The sequence below is a fragment of the Salmo salar genome, chromosome 01, assembly GCF_965601325.2.
Source record: "Salmo salar chromosome 01, fSalSal1, whole genome shotgun sequence".
Classification (NCBI taxonomy): Eukaryota; Metazoa; Chordata; class Actinopteri; order Salmoniformes; family Salmonidae; genus Salmo; species Salmo salar.
The window spans coordinates 5,239,745-5,259,349 of record NC_138291.1 but is presented as its reverse complement, the minus strand read 5'-3'; the positions used below and the strand labels follow the sequence as shown (position 1 = coordinate 5,259,349).

General features: G+C 44.8%; 1 protein-coding gene across 1 annotated transcript in view; it reads left to right on the top strand.

Moving 5' to 3' along the window:
- Positions 1 to 15,532, top strand: part of pcnx1 (pecanex 1) — a 179,663-nt gene extending 164,131 nt beyond the window's left edge. The window contains 8 exon segments of the mRNA XM_045707680.2: positions 68 to 168; positions 6,582 to 6,732; positions 6,870 to 7,100; positions 7,840 to 8,114; positions 8,301 to 8,485; positions 9,508 to 9,926; positions 10,399 to 10,539; positions 11,934 to 15,532. Coding sequence (XP_045563636.2) covers positions 68 to 168; positions 6,582 to 6,732; positions 6,870 to 7,100; positions 7,840 to 8,114; positions 8,301 to 8,485; positions 9,508 to 9,926; positions 10,399 to 10,539; positions 11,934 to 12,074 — 1,644 coding nt within the window. The 3' untranslated portion in view covers positions 12,075 to 15,532.
- Positions 15,533 to 19,605: the final 4,073 nt, after the last annotated feature.

Here is a 19,605-nt window from a genome sequence, read left to right as displayed (position 1 = left end):
ACTATCCCTCCTCTGAACCTCCTCTCTAATCTAACCATCTCTCCTTCTATTCTCATCTCCTTTGCAGCCTCTGGACAGTGAGAAGGACTCTTCCCTGGTGTTGCTGTGTTTTGGCCTGTGTGTGCTGGGCAGGAGAGCACTGGGGACCGCTGCACACCACATGTCTAGGTGAGTCTGTGTCTCTGTCTGTGTCTCTGTCTGTGTCTCTGTCTGTCTCTGTCTGTCTCTCTGTCTGTCTCTCTGTCTGTCTCTGTGTCTGTCTCTCTGTCTGTCTCTGTGTCTGTCTCTGTGTCTGTCTCTGTGTCTGTCTCTGTGTCTGTCTCTGTGTCTGTCTCTGTCTCTGTCTCTGTGTCTGTCTCTGTCTCTGTCTCTGTCTCTGTGTCTGTGTCTGTCTCTGTGTCTGTCTCTGTGTCTGTCTCTGTGTCTGTCTCTGTGTCTGTGTCTGTCTCTGTGTCTGTGTCTGTCTCTGTGTCTGTGTCTGTCTCTGTGTCTGTCTCTGTGTCTGTCTCTGTGTCTGTCTCTGTGTCTGTCTCTGTCTCTGTGTCTGTCTCTGTGTCTGTCTCTGTGTCTGTCTCTGTGTCTGTCTCTGTGTCTGTCTCTGTCTCTGTCTCTGTGTCTGTCTCTGTGTCTGTCTCTGGAGAGTAGGGTTAGGGTTAGTCTCTGTCTCTGCAAAATTCAGCTTTTCCAGAAATCCATCCTGATTCGGATAATCTTCCGACCAGGATTTCAGAGAAACCTGGGGATTTCAGAGAAACCTGGGGATTTCAGAGAAACCTGGGGATTTCAGAGAAACCTGGGGATTTTGGAAAAGTCAGTAATTTTGCAACCGTCCTGCAGTGTGTGTAACAGACAGCCAAAGTCCAACGAAAGTGGATACAAATTCATTACTTTAACCAATTATGACAAACGTTAAGAAATGTTGAGTAATGTAATAAAGTAATAACTTTTCAAATAAATTACGTTACGTTGGCTGACAATTTGTTAGCTACGCTAGCCTTACGAACCACATAGCATATCATTACAGCAGTATGTACCTGTATGTTAGCTAGCTAGCCTTACGAACCACATAGCATATCATTACAGCAGTATGTACCTGTATGTTAGCTAGCTAGCCTTACGAACCACATAGCATATCATTACAGCAGTATGTACCTGTATGTTAGCTAGCTAGCCTTACGAACCACATAGCATATCATTACAGCAGTATGTACCTGTATGTTAGCTAGCTAGCCTTACGAACCACATAGCATATCATTACAGCAGTATGTACCTGTATGTTAGCTACGCTAGCCTTACGAACCACATAGCATATCATTACAGCAGTATGTACCTGTATGTTAGCTAGCTAGCCTTACGAACCACATAGCATATCATTACAGCGGTATGTACCTGTATGTTAGCTAGCTAGCCTTACGAACCACATAGCATATCATTACAGCGGTATGTACCTGTATGTTAGCTAGCTAGCCTTACGAACCACATAGCATATCATTACAGCAGTATGTACCTGTATGTTAGCTACGCTAGCCTTACGAACCACATAGCATATCATTACAGCAGTATGTACCTGTATGTTAGCTACGCTAGCCTTACGAACCACATAGCATATCATTACAGCAGTATGTACCTGTATGTTAGCTAGCTAGCCTTACGAACCACATAGCATATCATTACAGCAGTATGTACCTGTATGTTAGCTAGCTAGCCTTACGAACCACATAGCATATCATTACAGCAGGGTGTGGCTCAGTTGGTAGAGCATGGTGTTTGCAACGTGTTTGCAACGCCAGGGTTGTGGGTTCGATTCCCACGGGGGACCAGTACGGGGGGAAAAAAGTATGAAATGTATGCATTCACTACTGTAAGTCGCTCTGGATAAGAGTGTCTGCTAAATGACTAAAATGTAAATGTAATGTACCTGTATGTTAGCTAGCTAGCCTTACGAACCACATAGCATATCATTACAGCAGTATGTACCTGTATGTTAGCTAGCTAGCCTTACGAACCACATAGCATATCATTACAGCAGTATGTACCTGTATGTTAGCTAGCTAGCCTTACGAACCACATAGCATATCATTACAGCAGTATGTACCTGTATGTTAGCTACGCTAGCCTTACGAACCACATAGCATATCATTACAGCAGTATGTACCTGTATGTTAGCTAGCTAGCCTTACGAACCACATAGCATATCATTACAGCGGTATGTACCTGTATGTTAGCTACGCTAGCCTTACGAACCACATAGCATATCATTACAGCAGTATGTACCTGTATGTTAGCTACGCTAGCCTTACGAACCACATAGCATATCATTACAGCAGGGTGTTCCCGTATGTTAGCTACGCTAGCCTTACGAACCACACAGCATATCATTACAGCAGTATGTACCTGTATGTTAGCTACGCTAGCCTTACGAACCACATAGCATATCATTACAGCAGTATGTACCTGTATGTTAGCTACGCTAGCCTTACGAACCACATAGCATATCATTACAGCAGTATGTACCTGTATGTTAGCTACGCTAGCCTTACGAACCACATAGCATATCATTACAGCAGTATGTTCCGGTATGTTAGCTAGCTAGCTAACGCTAGTTGGCTACTAAAAGATTGAACTTCACAGTATATTAACTACATGATACCTAACTAACTACCCAATTTTTGTTGACTAGACGATTCAAGTCATTCTTAGCTAAGTGGTATAGTAGTTGTGCTTTCTTTAATAGACATTGATAATGAAGTCGTAAGATCTCTAGCTAGTCATTTGTTATGCTAACAAGCTAGCAAGAAGTTGCATAGCAGCAGCATCAACTTCCGGGAGACAGGCTAGTACGCTCAAATGAAAGGATACTGTTCGTTTACAGCAGTGGTTCCTAAAGTTTTTATAGTCCCATACCCCTTCAAACATTCAACTTCTCTAGCTGCGTAACCCCTCTAGCACCAGGGTCAGTGCACTCTCAAATGTTGTTTTTTGCCATAATTTTAAGTCTGCTACACACAACACTATACCATACATTTATTAAACATAAGAATGAGTGAGTTTTTGTCACAACCCGGCTTGTGGGAAGTTACAAAGAGCTCTTATAGGACCAGGGCACAAATAATAATATAATAATAATCAATCATTTTGCTCTTTATTTAACCATCTTACATATAAAACCTTATTTGTTCATCAAAAATTGTGAATAACTCACCACAGGTTAATGAGAAGGGTGTGCTTGAAAGGATGCACATAACTCTGCAATGTTGGGTTGTATTGGAGAGAGTTTCAGTCTTAAATCATTTTCCAAACACAGTCTGTGCCTGTATTTAGTTTTCATGCTAGCGAGGGCCGAGAATCCACTCTCACATAGGTACATGGTTGCAAAGGGCATCAGTGTCTTAACAGTGTGATTTGCCAAGGCAGGATACTCTGAGCGCAGCCCAATCCAGAAATCTGGCAGTGGCTTCTGATTAAATTACATTTCCGTGAGGCTCTCTTGTTCAGATATCGGTAAGTGGACTGGAGGCTGGGCATGAAAGGGATAACGAATCCAGTTGTTTGTGTCATCCGCTTCGGGAATGTACCTGCGTAATTGCACACCCAGCTCACTCAGGTGCTTCGCTATATCACATTTGACATTATCCGTAAGCTTGAGTTCATTTGCACACAAAAAATCATACAATGATGGAAAGACCTGTGTGTTGTCCTTGTTAATGAAGACAGAGAAGAGCTCCAACTTCTTAATCATAGCCTCAATTTTGTCCCGCACATTGAATATAGTTGTGGAGAGTCCCTGTAATCCTAGATTCAGATCATTCAGGTGAGAAAAAACATCACCCAGATAGGCCAGTCGTGTGAGAAACTCGTCATCATGCAAGCGATATGACAAGTGAAAATGATGGTCAGTAAAGAAAACTTTAAGATCGTCTCTCAATTCAAAAAAAACGTGTCAATACTTTGCCCCTTGATAACCAGCACACTTCAGTATGTTGTAAAAGCGTTACATGGTCACTGCCCATATCATTGCATAGTGCAGAAAATACACGAGAGTTCAGGGGTCTTGCTTTAACAAAGTTTACTATTTTCACTGTAGTGTCCAAAACGTCTTTCAAGCTGTCAGGCATTCCCTTGGCAGGAAGAGCCTCTCGGTGGATGCCGCAGCGTACCCAAGTGGCGTCGGGAGCAACTGCTTGCAGGAGCGTTACCACTCCACTATGTCTCCCTGTCGTGGCTTTTGGGCCATCAGTACAGATACCAACACATCTTGACCACCAAAGTCCATTCGATGTCACAAAGCTGTCCAGTACTTTAAAAATATCCTCTCCTGTTGTCCTGGTTTCCAGAAGAGGATGTCTTCCTTAATTGACCCCCATAAACGTAACAGACATATACCAGGAGCTGTGCCAGGCCCACCACGTGTGTTGACTCATCCAGCTGTAACACATAGAATTCCCTGGCTTGTATGTGAAGCAGTAATTGTTTCAAAACATCTCCTGCCATGTCACTGATGCGTCGTGAAACAGTGTAGTTTGATGAAGGCATTGTCTGGATAGTTTTTGTTGGCCTTTTCCCCCAGCGTTGTCCCAGCCATATCCACAGCAGCAGGAAGAATTAAGTCCTCCACAATAGTATGGGGCTTGCCTGTCCTAGCCACTCGGGCAGCTCACCATATAAGACTCTTCTAGCCCCCTTCTTATTAATGGTATCTGTTGCTTTTATACATGTCTTACTACTCGAAAGTCCTCCTAATTCTCGCTCAGAAAACTCCCGTGGCTTATTTTTCAAATTGGCATGATTTGTTTCTTAATGTCTGCGCGAGAGCGAAGGTTTCATTGACTTGTGAGATTAGTACTTTTGCACATATAACACACTGTGGCTGAGGAAAGGCACTATTCCTAATATACACCACCGTAGAAAAGATTGGGGTCACTTAGAAATGTCCTTGTTTTGCATGAAAACAGACATGAAATGAGTTGCTAAATTAAATATAGTCAAGACGTTAACAAGGTTATAAAAATAATGTTTTTTTTTTTATATATATTTTTTTATAATAATAATAATTGTGTCCTTCAAACTTTTGCTTTCGTCAAAGAATCCTCCATTTGCAGCAATTACAGCCATGCAGACCTTTTGGCATTCTAGTCGTCAATTTGTTGATGTAATCTGAAGAGATTTCACCCCATGAAATCTCCCACAAGTTGGATTGGCTTGATGGGTACTTCTGACGTACCATACGGTCAAGCTGCTCCCACAACAGCTCAATAGGGTTGAGATCCGGTGACTGTGCTGGCCACTACATTATAGACAGAATATCAGCTGACTGCTTCTTCCCTAAATAGTTATTGCATAGTTTGGAGCTGTGCTTTGGGTCATTGTCCTGTTGTAGGAGGAAATTGGCTCCAGTTAAACGCCGTCTACAGGTTATGGCATGACGTTGGAAAATGGAGTGATCGCCTTCCTTCTTAAAGATCCCCTTTATCCTGTACAAATCTCCCACTTTACCACCACCAAAGCACCCCCAGACCATCACATTGCCTCCACCATGATGACAGATGGCGTCAAACACTCCTCCGGCACCTTCTCATTTTGTCTGCGTCTCACGAATGTTCTTCTTTGTGATCCGAACACCTCAAACTTAGATTCGTCTGTCCATAACACTTTTTTTCCAATCTTCCTCTGTCCAGTGTCTGTGTTCTTTTGCCCATTTTAAACTTGTATTTTTATTGGACAGTCTGAGATATGGCTTTTTCTTTGCAACTCTGCCTAGAAGGCCAGCATCCCGGAGTCACCTCTTCACTGATGACATTGAGACTGGTGTTTTGCAGGTACTATTTAATGAAGCTGCCAGTTGAGGACTTGTGAGGCATCTGTTTCTCTAATGTACTTGTCCTCTTGCTCAGTTGTGCACCGGGGCCTCCAACTCCTCTTTCTATTCTGGTTAGAGCCAGTTTGTGCTGTTCTGTGAAGGGGGTAGTACACAGCGTTGTACGAGATCTTCAGTTTCTTGGCAATTTCTCGCATGGAATAGCCTTCATTTCTCAGAACAAGAATAGACTGACGAGATTCAGAAGAAAGGTCTTTGTTTCTGGGCGTTTTGAGCCTGTAATCGAACCCACAAATGCTGATGGTCCAGATACTCAACTAGTCTAAAGAAGGCCAGTTTTATTGCTTCTTTAATCAGGACAGCAGTTTTCAGATGTGCTAACATAATTGCAAAAGGGTTTTCTAATGATCAATTAGCCTTTTTAAAATGATAAACTTGGATTAGCTAACACAACGTGCCATTGGAACACAGGAGTGATGGTTGCTGATAATGGGCCTCTGTACGCCTATGTAGATATTCCATAAAAAATCAGCCGTTTCCAGCTAAAATAGTCATTTACAACATTAACTCTCTCCCGTGTCTCCCTCTCTCCCGTGTCTCCCTCTCTCCCGTGTCTCCCTCTCTCCCGTGTCTCCCTCTCTCCCGTGTCTCCCTCTCTCCCGTGTCTCCCTCTCTCCCGTGTCTCCCTCTCTCCCGTGTCTCCCTCTCTCCCGTGTCTCCCTCTCTCCCGTGTCTCCCTCTCTCCCGTGTCTCCCTCTCTCCCCAGTAACCTGGAGTCTTTCCTGTATGGGCTCCACGCGCTGTTCAAGGGAGACTTCCGGATCTCCTCGGTGAGAGATGAGTGGATCTTTGCCGACATGGAACTCCTGAGGAAGGTGGTGGTGCCTGGGATACGCATGTCACTCAAACTACACCAGGTGAGAGTTGCCTGGGATACGCATGTCACTCAAACTACACCAGGTGAGAGAGACTCCATCTGTACTAGCTGAGAAACCAGAAACAACCTCATTGAACTTTAAGGAACTCTCTCCTCCTGTCCTTTTTCCTCCCCCAGGACCACTTCACGTCTCCAGATGAGTATGACGAGCCAGTGGTTCTGTTCCAGGCCATCTCGTCTCACCAGCAGAACCTGGTGATCGCCCACGAGGGTGACCCGGCCTGGCGCAGCGCCGTGCTCTCCAACTCGCCCTCACTGCTCGCCCTGCGCCACGTCCTGGACGAGGGAACCAACGAGTACAAGATTATCGTGCTCAACAGACGATTCCTCAGCTTTAGGGTGATCAAGGTTAGTAGGTCATCGTGCTCAACAGACGATACCTCAGCTTTAAGGTGCGACAGACCTGGTGACCGAGGAGAAAGGAGGCAAGGACCGAGCTTAGGAAGGAGAGGAGACAGTGAGAGAGAAGGGAGACCAGGAGAGATTTTAGGGAGGAGAGGAGAGGAGACAGTGAGAGAGGAGGGAGACCAGGAGAGATCTTAGGGAGGAGAGGAGAGGAGACAGTGAGAGAGGAGGGAGACCAGGAGAGATCTTAGGGAGGAGAGGAGAGGAGACGGTGAGAGAGGAGGGAGACCAGGAGAGATTTTAGGGAGGAGAGGAGACAGTGAGAGAGGAGGGAGACCAGGAGAGATTTTAGGGAGGAGAGGAGACAGTGAGAGAGGAGGGAGACCAGGAGAGATTTTAGGGAGGAGAGGAGACAGTGAGAGAGGAGGGAGACCAGGACAGATCTTGGAGAGGAGGACATGGAGAGACCAGTGTTCACCAACATCATCAGAAGCCTGAACCAGAGGAAGTGCCTAAAAGAAACATGCAAGTGGGGGGGAGGAGAGGATGAGAGAGGACAGAAAGGAAACCAGGTGTTTGTGAACAGTAAATTAAGCTTTGCTCAACTTCCCATGTCATTTATACATTCATTAACTTCAGACCGTGTGCTTCAAGGATCTGAGATGTGTTACATAACAAGGACTAAAGATTGAACTGGTTTATGTTTTTAACTGTATGATTGTGTGTGATCCTCCTCCTGCAGGTCAATAAGGAATGTGTCCGTGGTTTGTGGGCGGGACAGCAGCAGGAGCTGGTGTTCTTACGGAACAGAAACCCGGAACGCGGAAGCATCCAAAACGCCAAACAGGCCTTACGCAACATGATCAATTCCTCATGTGACCAGCCAATCGGATACCCCATCTACGTGTCGCCCTTGACTACGTCCTATTGCAACTCACACACACAGCTAGGTCACATCCTGGGAGGACCAATCAGCATTGGAAATATAAGGAACTTAATTGTCAGTACCTGGCACAGGTAGGTCACGTCCCGGGAGGACCAGTCGGCATTCTGCGTATGTCCCAATTTATCTTTCTTCCCTCCTAAAGTGTGCACTTGTCTTCTCTTCCCTCTCATCTTCCCTCTCTCCCCTCTTCTTGCTCTCCCCTCTCTCTCTCTCTCTCTTTCTCACCCCTTTCTGTCTTCCACCACTCCTCTCTGTAGATTGCGTAAGGGCTGTGGAGCTGGCTGTAACAGTGGTGGGAACATTGAGGATTCTGATGCAGGGGGTTTGTCCTGTACCAGTGGTAACGGGACAGGGCTGAGCGGTGACTCCCAGCAGAGCTCGGTGTCCCAGGGGGGGCTGTCGAGACCGGCCGCTCCCCTGGCCTACCAGCCACACAATATGGGTGAGGACCAGCACATACATCACCATGGACACCACCACCAGGGCTGGGGTGAGTCCTTTTTCAAATCGGGAAATTTAAAAGCAATTTCCTGAATTGACTGAAAATAAACAAACTCTCTAAAATGTTCACAAAAAACTCTCTCCTGTCCTCTAACCTGGTTACGTTCTCTCCTGTCCTCTCTACACAGGTACCAACTAACCTGTATCTCTCCTGTCCTCTCTACACAGGTATCAACTAACCTGTATCTCTCCTGTCCTCTCTACACAGGCACCAACTAACCTGTATCTCTCCTGTCCTCTCTACACATGTACCAACTAACCTGTATCTCTCCTGTCCTCTCTACACAGGTACCAACTAACCTGTATCTCTCCTGTCCTCTCTACACATGTACCAACTAACCTGTATCTCTCCTGTCCTCTCTACACAGGTATCAACTAACCTGTATCTCTCCTGTCCTCTCTACACAGGTATCAACTAACCTGTATCTCTCCTGTCCTCTCTACACAGGTATCAACTAACCTGTATCTCTCCTGTCCTCTCTACACAGGTACCAACTAACCTGTATCTCTCCTGTCCTCTCTACACAGGTATCAACTAACCTGTATCTCTCCTGTCCTCTCTACACAGGTATCAACTAACCTGTATCTCTCCTGTCCTCTCTACACAGGTATCAACTAACCTGTATCTCTCCTGTCCTCTCTACACAGGTACCAACTAACCTGTATCTCTCCTGTCCTCTCTACACAGGTATCAACTAACCTGTATCTCTCCTGTCCTCTCTACACAGGTACCAACTAACCTGTATCCCTCCTGTCCTCTCCACACAGGTACCAACTAACCTGTATCTCTCCTGTCCTCTCTACACAGGTATCAACTAACCTGTATCTCTCCTGTCCTCTCTACACAGGTATCAACTAACCTGTATCTCTCCTGTCCTCTCTACACAGGTATCAACTAACCTGTATCTCTCCTGTCCTCTCTACACAGGTACCAACTAACCTGTATCTCTCCTGTCCATTCAGGGACCAGTCAGAGCTCCCAGTCGGTCCAGTCTGGCCTTGTGCACCACTCCCCAGCCCGAGCCTCTGTAACCAGCCAGTCTTCATCGTACCGCTGTAACAGCAGCCGCCACTCGTCTCTCCGTACCTCAGCCACCGGCCTGGAGCCCTGCCGGCGCTCCTCCACCAGCCAACTGTCCCTCCGCACCCTCCCCACCTCTCTACAGCTCCGCCTGGGCTCAGGGTCGTCCTCGGACCCCGCTGGCCCCTCTGCCTCCCTCTCCTCCCACAGTATCCCGCCCTGTAAGAGACACACCCTAGTGGGACTGCTGGGGAACGATGGGTTGGGTAGCGCCATGGTGGACCCGTTGGGTCAACACCACCATCACCACGTCCCGGCTCTGTCCGCCGTACGACGAGACGACATCTCCTACAGAGTGCAGGTCGGTCAGGAGAAAAACGTAACGCTTCGATAGAACTGTTTTATTCAACACCAGCTGTTTCTCAGAGGTATTAAAGGGACAGTTCACCTAAATTACAAAATGAGTTACGGTTCCTTTTTCCATCGACTGCTTTCAGGGTAAAGAAACACAAGTCATTTTGAAATGGATACTTTACTTTAGATCGTGTTTCTCAAATCCATTCCTGCAGTACCCCTAACAGTACACATCTTTACTGTGGCCCCGGACAAGCACACTAGATTCAACTAGTGAACTAATCCTCAAGCCCTTGATAAGTTGAATGAGGTTGTCCGGGGCTACAGTAAAAATGTGTACTGTTGGGGGGAGGGTCTCGAGGACTGGAGTTGAGGAAACACTGCTTTTGATAACCCAACAAAACATTAATATTTTTTTTTAAAGTTATTTGATAATGCTGATCTGACTACATGTGATTTTAATATACTTCTCCCACCAGATCGTGGATGTGAACCAGGTGCTGGACATCATTAACCTGTCTAAGCGGAAGGAGCTGCAGTGGCCTGATGAGACGGTGAGGTTGAGGGCAGGACGCAGCTGCTGGAGAGACTGGAGCCCCCTGGAGGGTATGGAGGGACATGTAAGTTCTCTACTGCCTCAGCTCAGTCACGTTTACAATCACTTCATATTACTACGAGTAGTGCACATCTCAGGTTAACATTTATCATTTCTAGCATTTTTATAAAACTGCAATATATTGATGTTGTTTTCAATATTATATTAAATGTATTCATACATATCAAGCAATTACTTTCTGTTCTTACCTCTTATCTCTCTCTCTCTTTCTCTCCAATTCCTTCATGCTTCCTCCTCTCTGCTGTCTTCGTCACAACCCTTCCCTCCCTCTCCTCTCTCTCCCCTCTGGACCAACCCTTCTCTCTCCCTTCCCTCCCTCTCCTCTCTCTCCCCTCTGGACCAACCCTTCTCTCTCTCCCCTCCCTCCCTCCCTCCCTCCCTCCCTCCCTCCCTCCCTCGCTCTCTCTCCCCTCCCTCCCTCCCTCGCTCTCCCCTCCCTCCCTCCCTCCCTCGCTCTCTCTCCCCTCCCTCCCTCCCTCGCTCTCTCTCCCCTCCCTCTCTCCCCTCTGGACCAACCCTTCTCTCTCTCCCCTCCCTCTCCTCTCTCTCCCCTCCGTCACCAACCCTTCTCTCTCTCCCCTCCCTCTCCTCTCTCTCCCCTCCCTCCCTCCCTCCCTCCCTCGCTCTCTCTCCCCTCCCTCCCTCTCCTCTCTCTCCCCTCTGGACCAACCCTTCTCTCTCTCCCCCTCCCTCCCTCCCTCCCTCCCTCCCTCCCTCGCTCTCTCTCCCCTCCCTCCCTCTCCTCTCTCTCCGCTCTGGACCAACCCTTCTCTCTCTCCCCTCCCTCCCTCCCTCGCTCTCTCTCCCCTCCCTCCCTCTCCTCTCTCTCCCCTCTGGACCAACCCTTCTCTCTCCCTTCCCTCCCTCTCCTCTCTCTCCCCTCCCTCCCTCTGCTCTCTCTCCCCTCCCTCCCTCGCTCTCTCTCCCCTCCCTCTCTCCTCTCTCTCCCCTCTGTCACCAACCCTTCTCTCTCTCCCCTCCCTCCCTCCCTCCCTCGCTCGCTCGCTCGCTCTCTCTCCCCTCCCTCCCTCGCTCTCTCTCCCCTCCCTCTCTCCTCTCTCTCCCCTCTGTCACCAACCCTTCTCTCTCTCCCCTCCCTCCCTCCCTCGCTCGCTCGCTCGCTCTCTCTCCCCTCCCTCCCTCGCTCTCTCTCCCCTCCCTCTCTCCTCTCTCTCCCCTCTGTCACCAACCCTTCTCTCTCTCCCCTCCCTCCCTCCCTCGCTCTCTCTCCCCTCCCTCCCTCTCCTCTCTCTCCCCTCTGGACCAACCCTTCTCTCTCCCTTCCCTCCCTCTCCTCTCTCTCCCCTCCCTCCCTCGCTCTCTCTCCCCTCCCTCCCTCGCTCTCTCTCCCCTCCCTCTCTCCTCTCTCTCCCCTCTGTCACCAACTCTTCTCTCCAGGTGATTCACCGGTGGGTGCCTTGTAGCCGTGACCTCACCAGCCGCTCCCATATAGACAAGACCATCCTGCTGGTTCAGGTGGATGATAAACTGGTTCCCATCGTAGAGACTGGGGTCATAGAGCTGGGAGCCGAGGTCTGACTGGGCCACTGGTTCAGGTGGATGATAAACTGGTTCCCATCGTAGAGACTGGGGTCATAGAGCTGGGAGCCGAGGTCTGACTGGGCCACTGGTTCAGGTGGATGATAAACTGTGGTTAAATGAGAAATGCTTGTTTTCTGTTTTGAAACCTGGGGTGTATACGATCTGCCCTAATGATTACACCCTAGTCCTCCTGGGAGTAACCCAGGCGCGAGTTAGAGGTCAGGGTTCACCTTACTGCAGGCCGAAGAGCAGACCACCCTGCTGACGGTGAGGACAGGAAGGGATCCCCCCCCTCCTCTTCCTCTCTGTCCTCTCCTCTGTCCTCTCTCTTCCGTCCACTCTCCTCTCTGTCGTCTCTCCTCTGTCCTCTCTCCTCCGTGAACCTGGAAAACCGATGAGTGTGTTAGTAGGCGAATGGAAGAAGGTCCTTCCCCTCCTTTCGGCGAGGAAGCACCAGTGTGTCCTACAACGGAAGGGTTTGGATATCGTCCCCTTTTGAATCAGCGTGTTGTATTGTCAGAGGAGAAAAGCATGGACACGTTTAAAAAAAAAAAAATGTAAAAATTAAAAACGATATGCTATTTATCCTTTATCTAGAAAATGTATCGCGCAACTAACTTCATTAGTATTTATCACGTAACTCATTTCTTTTGGAATCCACCCCTGTAAACGTCATCTGCCATGATGGAACAGGAGTGGGAGGGAAAAAAGGGACGGTTTCATTTCATACAAGCGCAATTTTTGTCCACTTTCCCCTCTCCTCGCCTCCTCGATTTACCTTTGACCTTTTTTCAGAAAGAGAGAGGCCGCAGGAAGTTGGAGCAAATCGAATGGAGAAAATGCCCATATCTGCATTCAAAATGGCACCGTATTTCCCTATATATATATATATATAGGGCACTACTTTTTGCAGTATAGGGTGCTGTTTAGGACGAACTCTATATGTTTGAGGGGAAAAGGAATCCAGGGAAGCGTGGCGGCGGAGGAGGCAGATGGCTGTCAACACATGAACACACACATCTACAGTGACTTGCAAAAGTATTCATACCCCCTTTGGATTTCTTCCCATTTTTATTGTTGCAAAAAAAAAAAATGGGATTAAAATGTATTTTAATAGTCAACCATGTAGTCTGTCAAAGTGGAATTCAAACATTTTTAAAGATTTTAAAAACAAATTTCATAACTAAAATAATGTTAAGTATTCAGCCCCTTTTTGTTTAGGTTTAAATTAGTTCAGGAGTAAAATGTGACTTAATAAATCACGTCATTAATAATAAGTGACATGGACAAATAGGGGTTGACATTATTTATGAATGACTAACCCTTCCTCTCTCTCCCCCATACAATATTTGTAATGTCCCTCTTCACAGATTCAACTACAAAGACCAGGGAGCTTTTCAAAATCCTCGTTTAAAATTTTTTTTTTTTTTAAATGGCAGTGATTGGTGGATGGGTAACAATATCAAATCAAACGTTGAATTTGAATATCTCTTTAAGCACGGTCACGTTAATAATTATGCTGTGGGTGATGTATTAAAACCACCCAGACACATCAAAGATACAGTCGTCCTTCTGAACTGAGCTCCAGGACAGGGATGAAACCATGAGGCCATTGACCGTTTTTAAAAAATCACCAAGTTCAAATGGCTGTGATGGGATCGAAAACAGAGGTTGGATCAACATTGTAGTGACTCCACAATAATGACTTAAATAACAGTGACAAGAATGCAAATAAACAGAATAAAAAGTGAGAAGTGAGAAGAAGAAAACACTGCACAGAAATACACTTTTTTGGCCAAAATGCAAAGCCTTCTGTTTGGGGAAAATACAACACAAAGTATCTAACTGCCTCCTTATATTCAAGCATGCTGGTGGCTGCATCATGTTATGGGTATGCTTGACATCGGCAAATACTGAGGAGGTTTTCAGGATAAAAAGAAAGTAGGTGGAGCAAAGCACGGTCAAAATCCTAGATGAAAACAACCTGCTTTCAGTCTGCTTTCCACCAGTCACTGGGAGATGAATTCACCCTTTCGGCAGGACAATAACCTAAAACACAAGGTCAAATATACACTGGAGTTGCTTACCAAGAAGACAGTGAATGTTCCTGAGTGGTCTAGTTACAGTTTTGATTTAAATCTGCTTGAAAATCTATGGCAAGACTTGAACATTCCTGTCTAGCTATGATCCCCAACATCTTGACAGAGCTTGAAGAATGTTGAAAAGAATAATAAATATTGTACAATCAAAGCTCTTGGAGACTTAACCAAGAAGACTCACAGCTGTAACTGCTGCCAACGGGGTTTATAACATGTATTGACTCAGGGAGCTGAATACTTATGCAGTCTTAAATGTTAACATTTTTTCTTCCACTTTGACATTAGAGTACATTGTTGACAGAAAAGTACAATTTAAATCCATTTGAATTCCACTTTGTGAAACAATGAAATGAATAGTTTTGCAAGGCACTGTTTCTGCCTTGCTCTGTGTCACAACATGTTACATGACAGTAACCCTATTAAGTGGCTACCAGTGGTAATTCTTCTTTTCTATGCATTTCTTTATATTACTTTGACTGACTTGTGTACACAGACTGTGCACAAACACACACACACACACGTGATATACACACACATATGTGCACAAATTAATGATGACGGTTTGATTTATGATTATGACAGAATTGAGTGTGAGGAAGTTTAAAAAAAAAACTAAAAAAAAAACATTTAAAAAGAAATTGCTATGTTTTATTTTTCTTGTTGGTTTCAAAATAATTTTCCAAAAGAGCCTGGTCCAGAAAGTGGCCATGGTTTCACCCGTGGCAGGACGTGTCGTTGCCAAGACTACAGAGCTGCAGAAATGAGCAGTAGCCCAGGAGGAAAGACATGCAGGTGCTGTACTACACATTATTTACTTTGTCCTTCTTGTCATTTTGTTATTGCTTTTTGTTTTGGAAGTTGCAGGAAATAACTTGCACTATGATTTTCTTATATATATATATTTTTTAATTTACAGTGACGCACTACAGTTTGAGATATCACCTTATTGAATTTATTACAGAATCTTAGTGGCCATGGTTACCGATGCCTTGGGAATTAAAATAATGGATCCATCATTGTTTATTGTTCAGCCATTTTGTTTCTATATATATATATATATATATATATATAAATATGTATCTATATATAGATCAATATATATATATATAGATCAATATATATATATATATATCAATGTACAAAATATTTTTGTTTTTAATATTTATTACTGTGAACATAGTATTTACATTTTCTTACATATAATTTTTTTTTTTTTCTTCATTTATGGGACAAATGTTATATAAATGTATCACGGACCATCGGTTGGAAAAAACAAGATGGTGAATTTCTGGACTGTTTCCCTATTTAACTTTAATTCTTTTTCTATATGGAGAAATAAAAAGCGTTTGATTTACAGCTGGTATATCTTTTTATATGCAAAGAGTTCTAAAAATACAGCCACACACCACGTTTCCACACAGGTTGAATGAGAGTCATTAAAATCACATTAAAATCACATTAAAATCACGTTAAAATCACGTTAAAGTCACATTAAAATCACATTAAAATCCCGTTAAAATCACATTAAAATCACATTAAAATCACGACAGCTGTGATGGAAACAGGAAGTTCAGGTAGCATTTTTATAAATGCCGACAGATAATTAGTTCGTTTGACATGGTCCGATCTTTTTGTGTTGGTAAAATTAATTATGCAAGAAATGTCAGTGGAAAATCCTACATGAGCAAATACTGATCTAAACTGAACAACAATATAAACGCAACAATTTAATAGATTTTACCGAGTTACAGTTCATATAAGGAAATAAGTCAATAGAAATAAATAAATTAGGTCCTAATCTATGGATTTCATATGACTGGGAATACAGATATGCATCTGTTAGTCAGAAAACCAGTCAGTATCTGCTGTGACCTCCATCTGCCTCATGCAGCACGGTCACATCTCCTTCACATAGAGTTGATCAGGCTGTTGATTGTGCCCTGTTATCCAACTCCTCTTCAATGGCTGTGCGAAGTTGGGTGACATCGATCCAGAGCATCCCAAACATGCTCAACGGGTGACGTGTCTGGTGAGTATGCAGGCCGTGGGAAGAACTTGGACATGTTCAGCTTCCAGGAATTGTGTGCAGATCCTTGTTGACATGGGGGCTGTGCATTATCATGCTGAAACATGAGGTGATGGTGGAGGATGAATGGCACGATAATGGGCCTCAGGATCTCGTCACGGTATCTCTCTGCATTAAAATTACCATCAATAAAATGCAATTGTGTTCGTTGTCTGTAGCTTATGCCTGCCCAAACCATAACCCCACCTCCACCATGGGGTACTCTGTTCACAACGTTGACATCAGCAAACCGCTCGCCCACAAGATACCATACACGCTGTCTGCCATCTGCCAGGTACAGTTGAAACCGGGATTTATCCGTGAAGAGGACACTTCTCCAGCGTGAGAGTGGTCATTGAAGGTGAGCATTTGTCCACTGAATTCGGTTACAACACAAAACTGCAGCCAGGTCTAGACCCTGGTGAGGACAAAGAGCACACAGACCAGCTTCCCTGAGAAGGTTTGTGCAGAAATGCTTTGTTTATGCAAACCCATAGTTCAATCAGCTGTCCGAGTGGCTGGTCTCAAGCGATCCCGCACTTGAAGAAGCCGGATGTGGAGGTCCTGGGTTGCCGTGGTTACACGTGATCTACAGTTACGAGGCCAGTTGGACATAAAATGGCTTATGGTAGAGAAATTAACATTCAATTCTCTGGCAACAGGTCTGGTAGATATTCCTGCAGTCAGCATGCCAATTACACACTCCCTTAAACTTGAGACATCTGTGGCATTGTGTTGTGTGACAAAACTGCACATTTAGCATTTTTATTTTCCCTAGCACGAGGTGCACCTGTGTAATGATCATGCTGTTTAATGGAGAAGCTCCTGACTGCAGTGTGCAGTTCGGGGCCGGGCTCAATGTGGGCAGAGTCAAAAGTGTTTAACCCGAACCCCCTAAATGTAGTTTTGCTTTTTGTTATTGTTTGTTTACTGTAAAACGAAGTTGCTCATTACCGATCTTATTCTTTACTAGATTTACAATGTGTCTTAGCTATGTTTCATTAATCACTACCTCTAGTTTTTCCAGTATAAATCCTACAACCTTTTTAAAGTCATAGGTTCTGAAAGTTGTGTGTCCAAAATGTGTCTGTTCATATTTGAACACATTTTACAGATACGGAGGCCACAAGCTAGGGAGATGTTCTTTCTAGAACCCTCCATGGTCGGAGAGATGAAATTCGCACCCGGCCATTCAGGGCACCGGGTTTCATCCCATCTGGTAGTTCAGTTTAAGACCACTTGTCCATTTAAAAAAAAAAAAAAAAAAAACATTTTTAAATCGTTTTTTAATTATTTTTTTTTAATCTATGGCTCTGTTTTATTTAAAGTCAAATGTAAAATATAAAATATGTATGTACTTACAGTTGAAGTCGGAAATTTTACATACACCTTAGCCAAATACATTTAAACTCAGTTTTTCACAATTACTGACATTTAATCCAAGTAAAAATTCCCTGTTTAAAAAAAAAAAAAATTAAATGTATTTATTTCACCTTTATTTAACCAGGTAGGCCACTTGAGAACAAGTTCTCATTTACAACTGCGACCTGGCCAAGATAAAGCAAAGCAGTGCGACAAAAGCAACAGCACAAAGTTACACATGGAATAAACAAACGTACAGTCAGTAACACAATAGAGAAAATCTGTATACAGTGTGTACAAATGAAGTAAGGAGGTAAGACAATAAATAGGCCAATAGTGGCGAAGTAATTACAATTTAGCAATTGACACTGGAGTGATATATGTGCAGATGAGGATGTGCAGGTAGAAATACTGATATGCAAAAGAGCAGAAAAACAAAAACAAATATGGGGATGAGGTGGGTAGTTGGTTGGATGGGCTACTTACAGATGGGCTATGTACAGCTGCAGCGATCGGTAAGCTGCTCTGACAGCTGATGCTTAAAGTTAGAGAGGGAGATATAAGTCTCCAACTTCAGTGATTTTTGCAATTAGTTCGTCATTGGCAGCAGAGAACTTGAAGGACAGGCGGCCAAAGCAGGAGTTGGCTTTGGGGATGACCAGTGAGATATACCTGCTGGAGCGCGTGCTACGGGTGGGTGTTGCTATGGTGACCAGTGAGCTGAGATAAGGCGGGGCTTTACCTAGCAAAGACTTATAGATGACCTGGAGCCAGTGGGTTTGGCAACGAGTATGAAGCGAGGGCCAGCCAATGAGAGCGTACAGGTCGCAGTGGTGGGTAGTATATGGGGCTTGGTGACAAACGGATGGCGCTGTGATAGACTGCATCCAATTTGCTGAGTGCTGGAGGCTATTTTGTAAATGACATCGCCGAAGTCAAGGATCGGCAGAATAGTCCGTTTTACAAGGGTATGTTTGGTAGCATGAGTGAAGGAGGCCTTGTTGCGAAATAGGAAGCCGATTCTTGATTTAATTTTGGATTGGAGATGCTTGATATGAGTCTGGAAGGAGAGTTTACAGTCTAACCAGACATCTAGGTATTTGTAGTTGTCCACATATTCTAAGTCAGAACCGTCCAGAGTAGTGATGCTAGTCGGGCGGGCGGGTGCGGGCAGCGATCGGTTGAAGAGCATTTAGTTTTATTTGCATTTAAGAGCAGTTGTAGGCCACGGAAGGAGAGTTGTATGGCATTGAAGCTCATTTGGAGGGTTGTTAACACAGTGTCCAAAGAAGGGACAGATGTATACAGACTGGTGTCGTCTGCGTAGAGGTGGATCAAAGAATCACCCGCAGCAAGAGCAACATCATTGATATATAGTCTTAGGTCAGTTAGGATCACCACTTTATTTTACGAAGGTGAAATGTCAGAAAAATAGTAGAGAATGATTTATTTCAGCTTTTATTTCTTTCATCACATTCCCAGTGGGTCAGAAGTTTACATACACTCAATTAGTATTTGGTAGCATTGCCTTTAAATTGTTTAACTTGGGTCAAACGTTTCGGGTAGCCTTCCACAAGCTTCCCACAATAAGTTGGGTGAATTTTGGCCCATTCCTCCTGACAGAGCTGGTGTAACTGAGTCAGGTTTGTAGGCCTCCTTGCTCACACACATTTTTTTCAGTTCTGCCCACACATTTTCTATAGGATGAGGTCAGGGCTTTGTGATGGCCACTCCAATACCTTGACTTTGTTGTCCTTAAACCATTTTGCCAGAACTTTCCAAGTATGCTTGGGGTCATTGTCCATTTGGAAGACCCATTTGCGACCAAGATTTAACTTCCTGACTGATGTCTTGAGATGTTGCTTCAATATATCTACAGAATATTTCTCCTCATGATGCCATCTATTTTGTGAAGTGCAGAAGATCCTCCTGCAGCAAAGCACCCCCACAACATGATGCTGCCACCCCCGTGCTTCACGGTTGGTGGTCCCGTGTGGCTCAG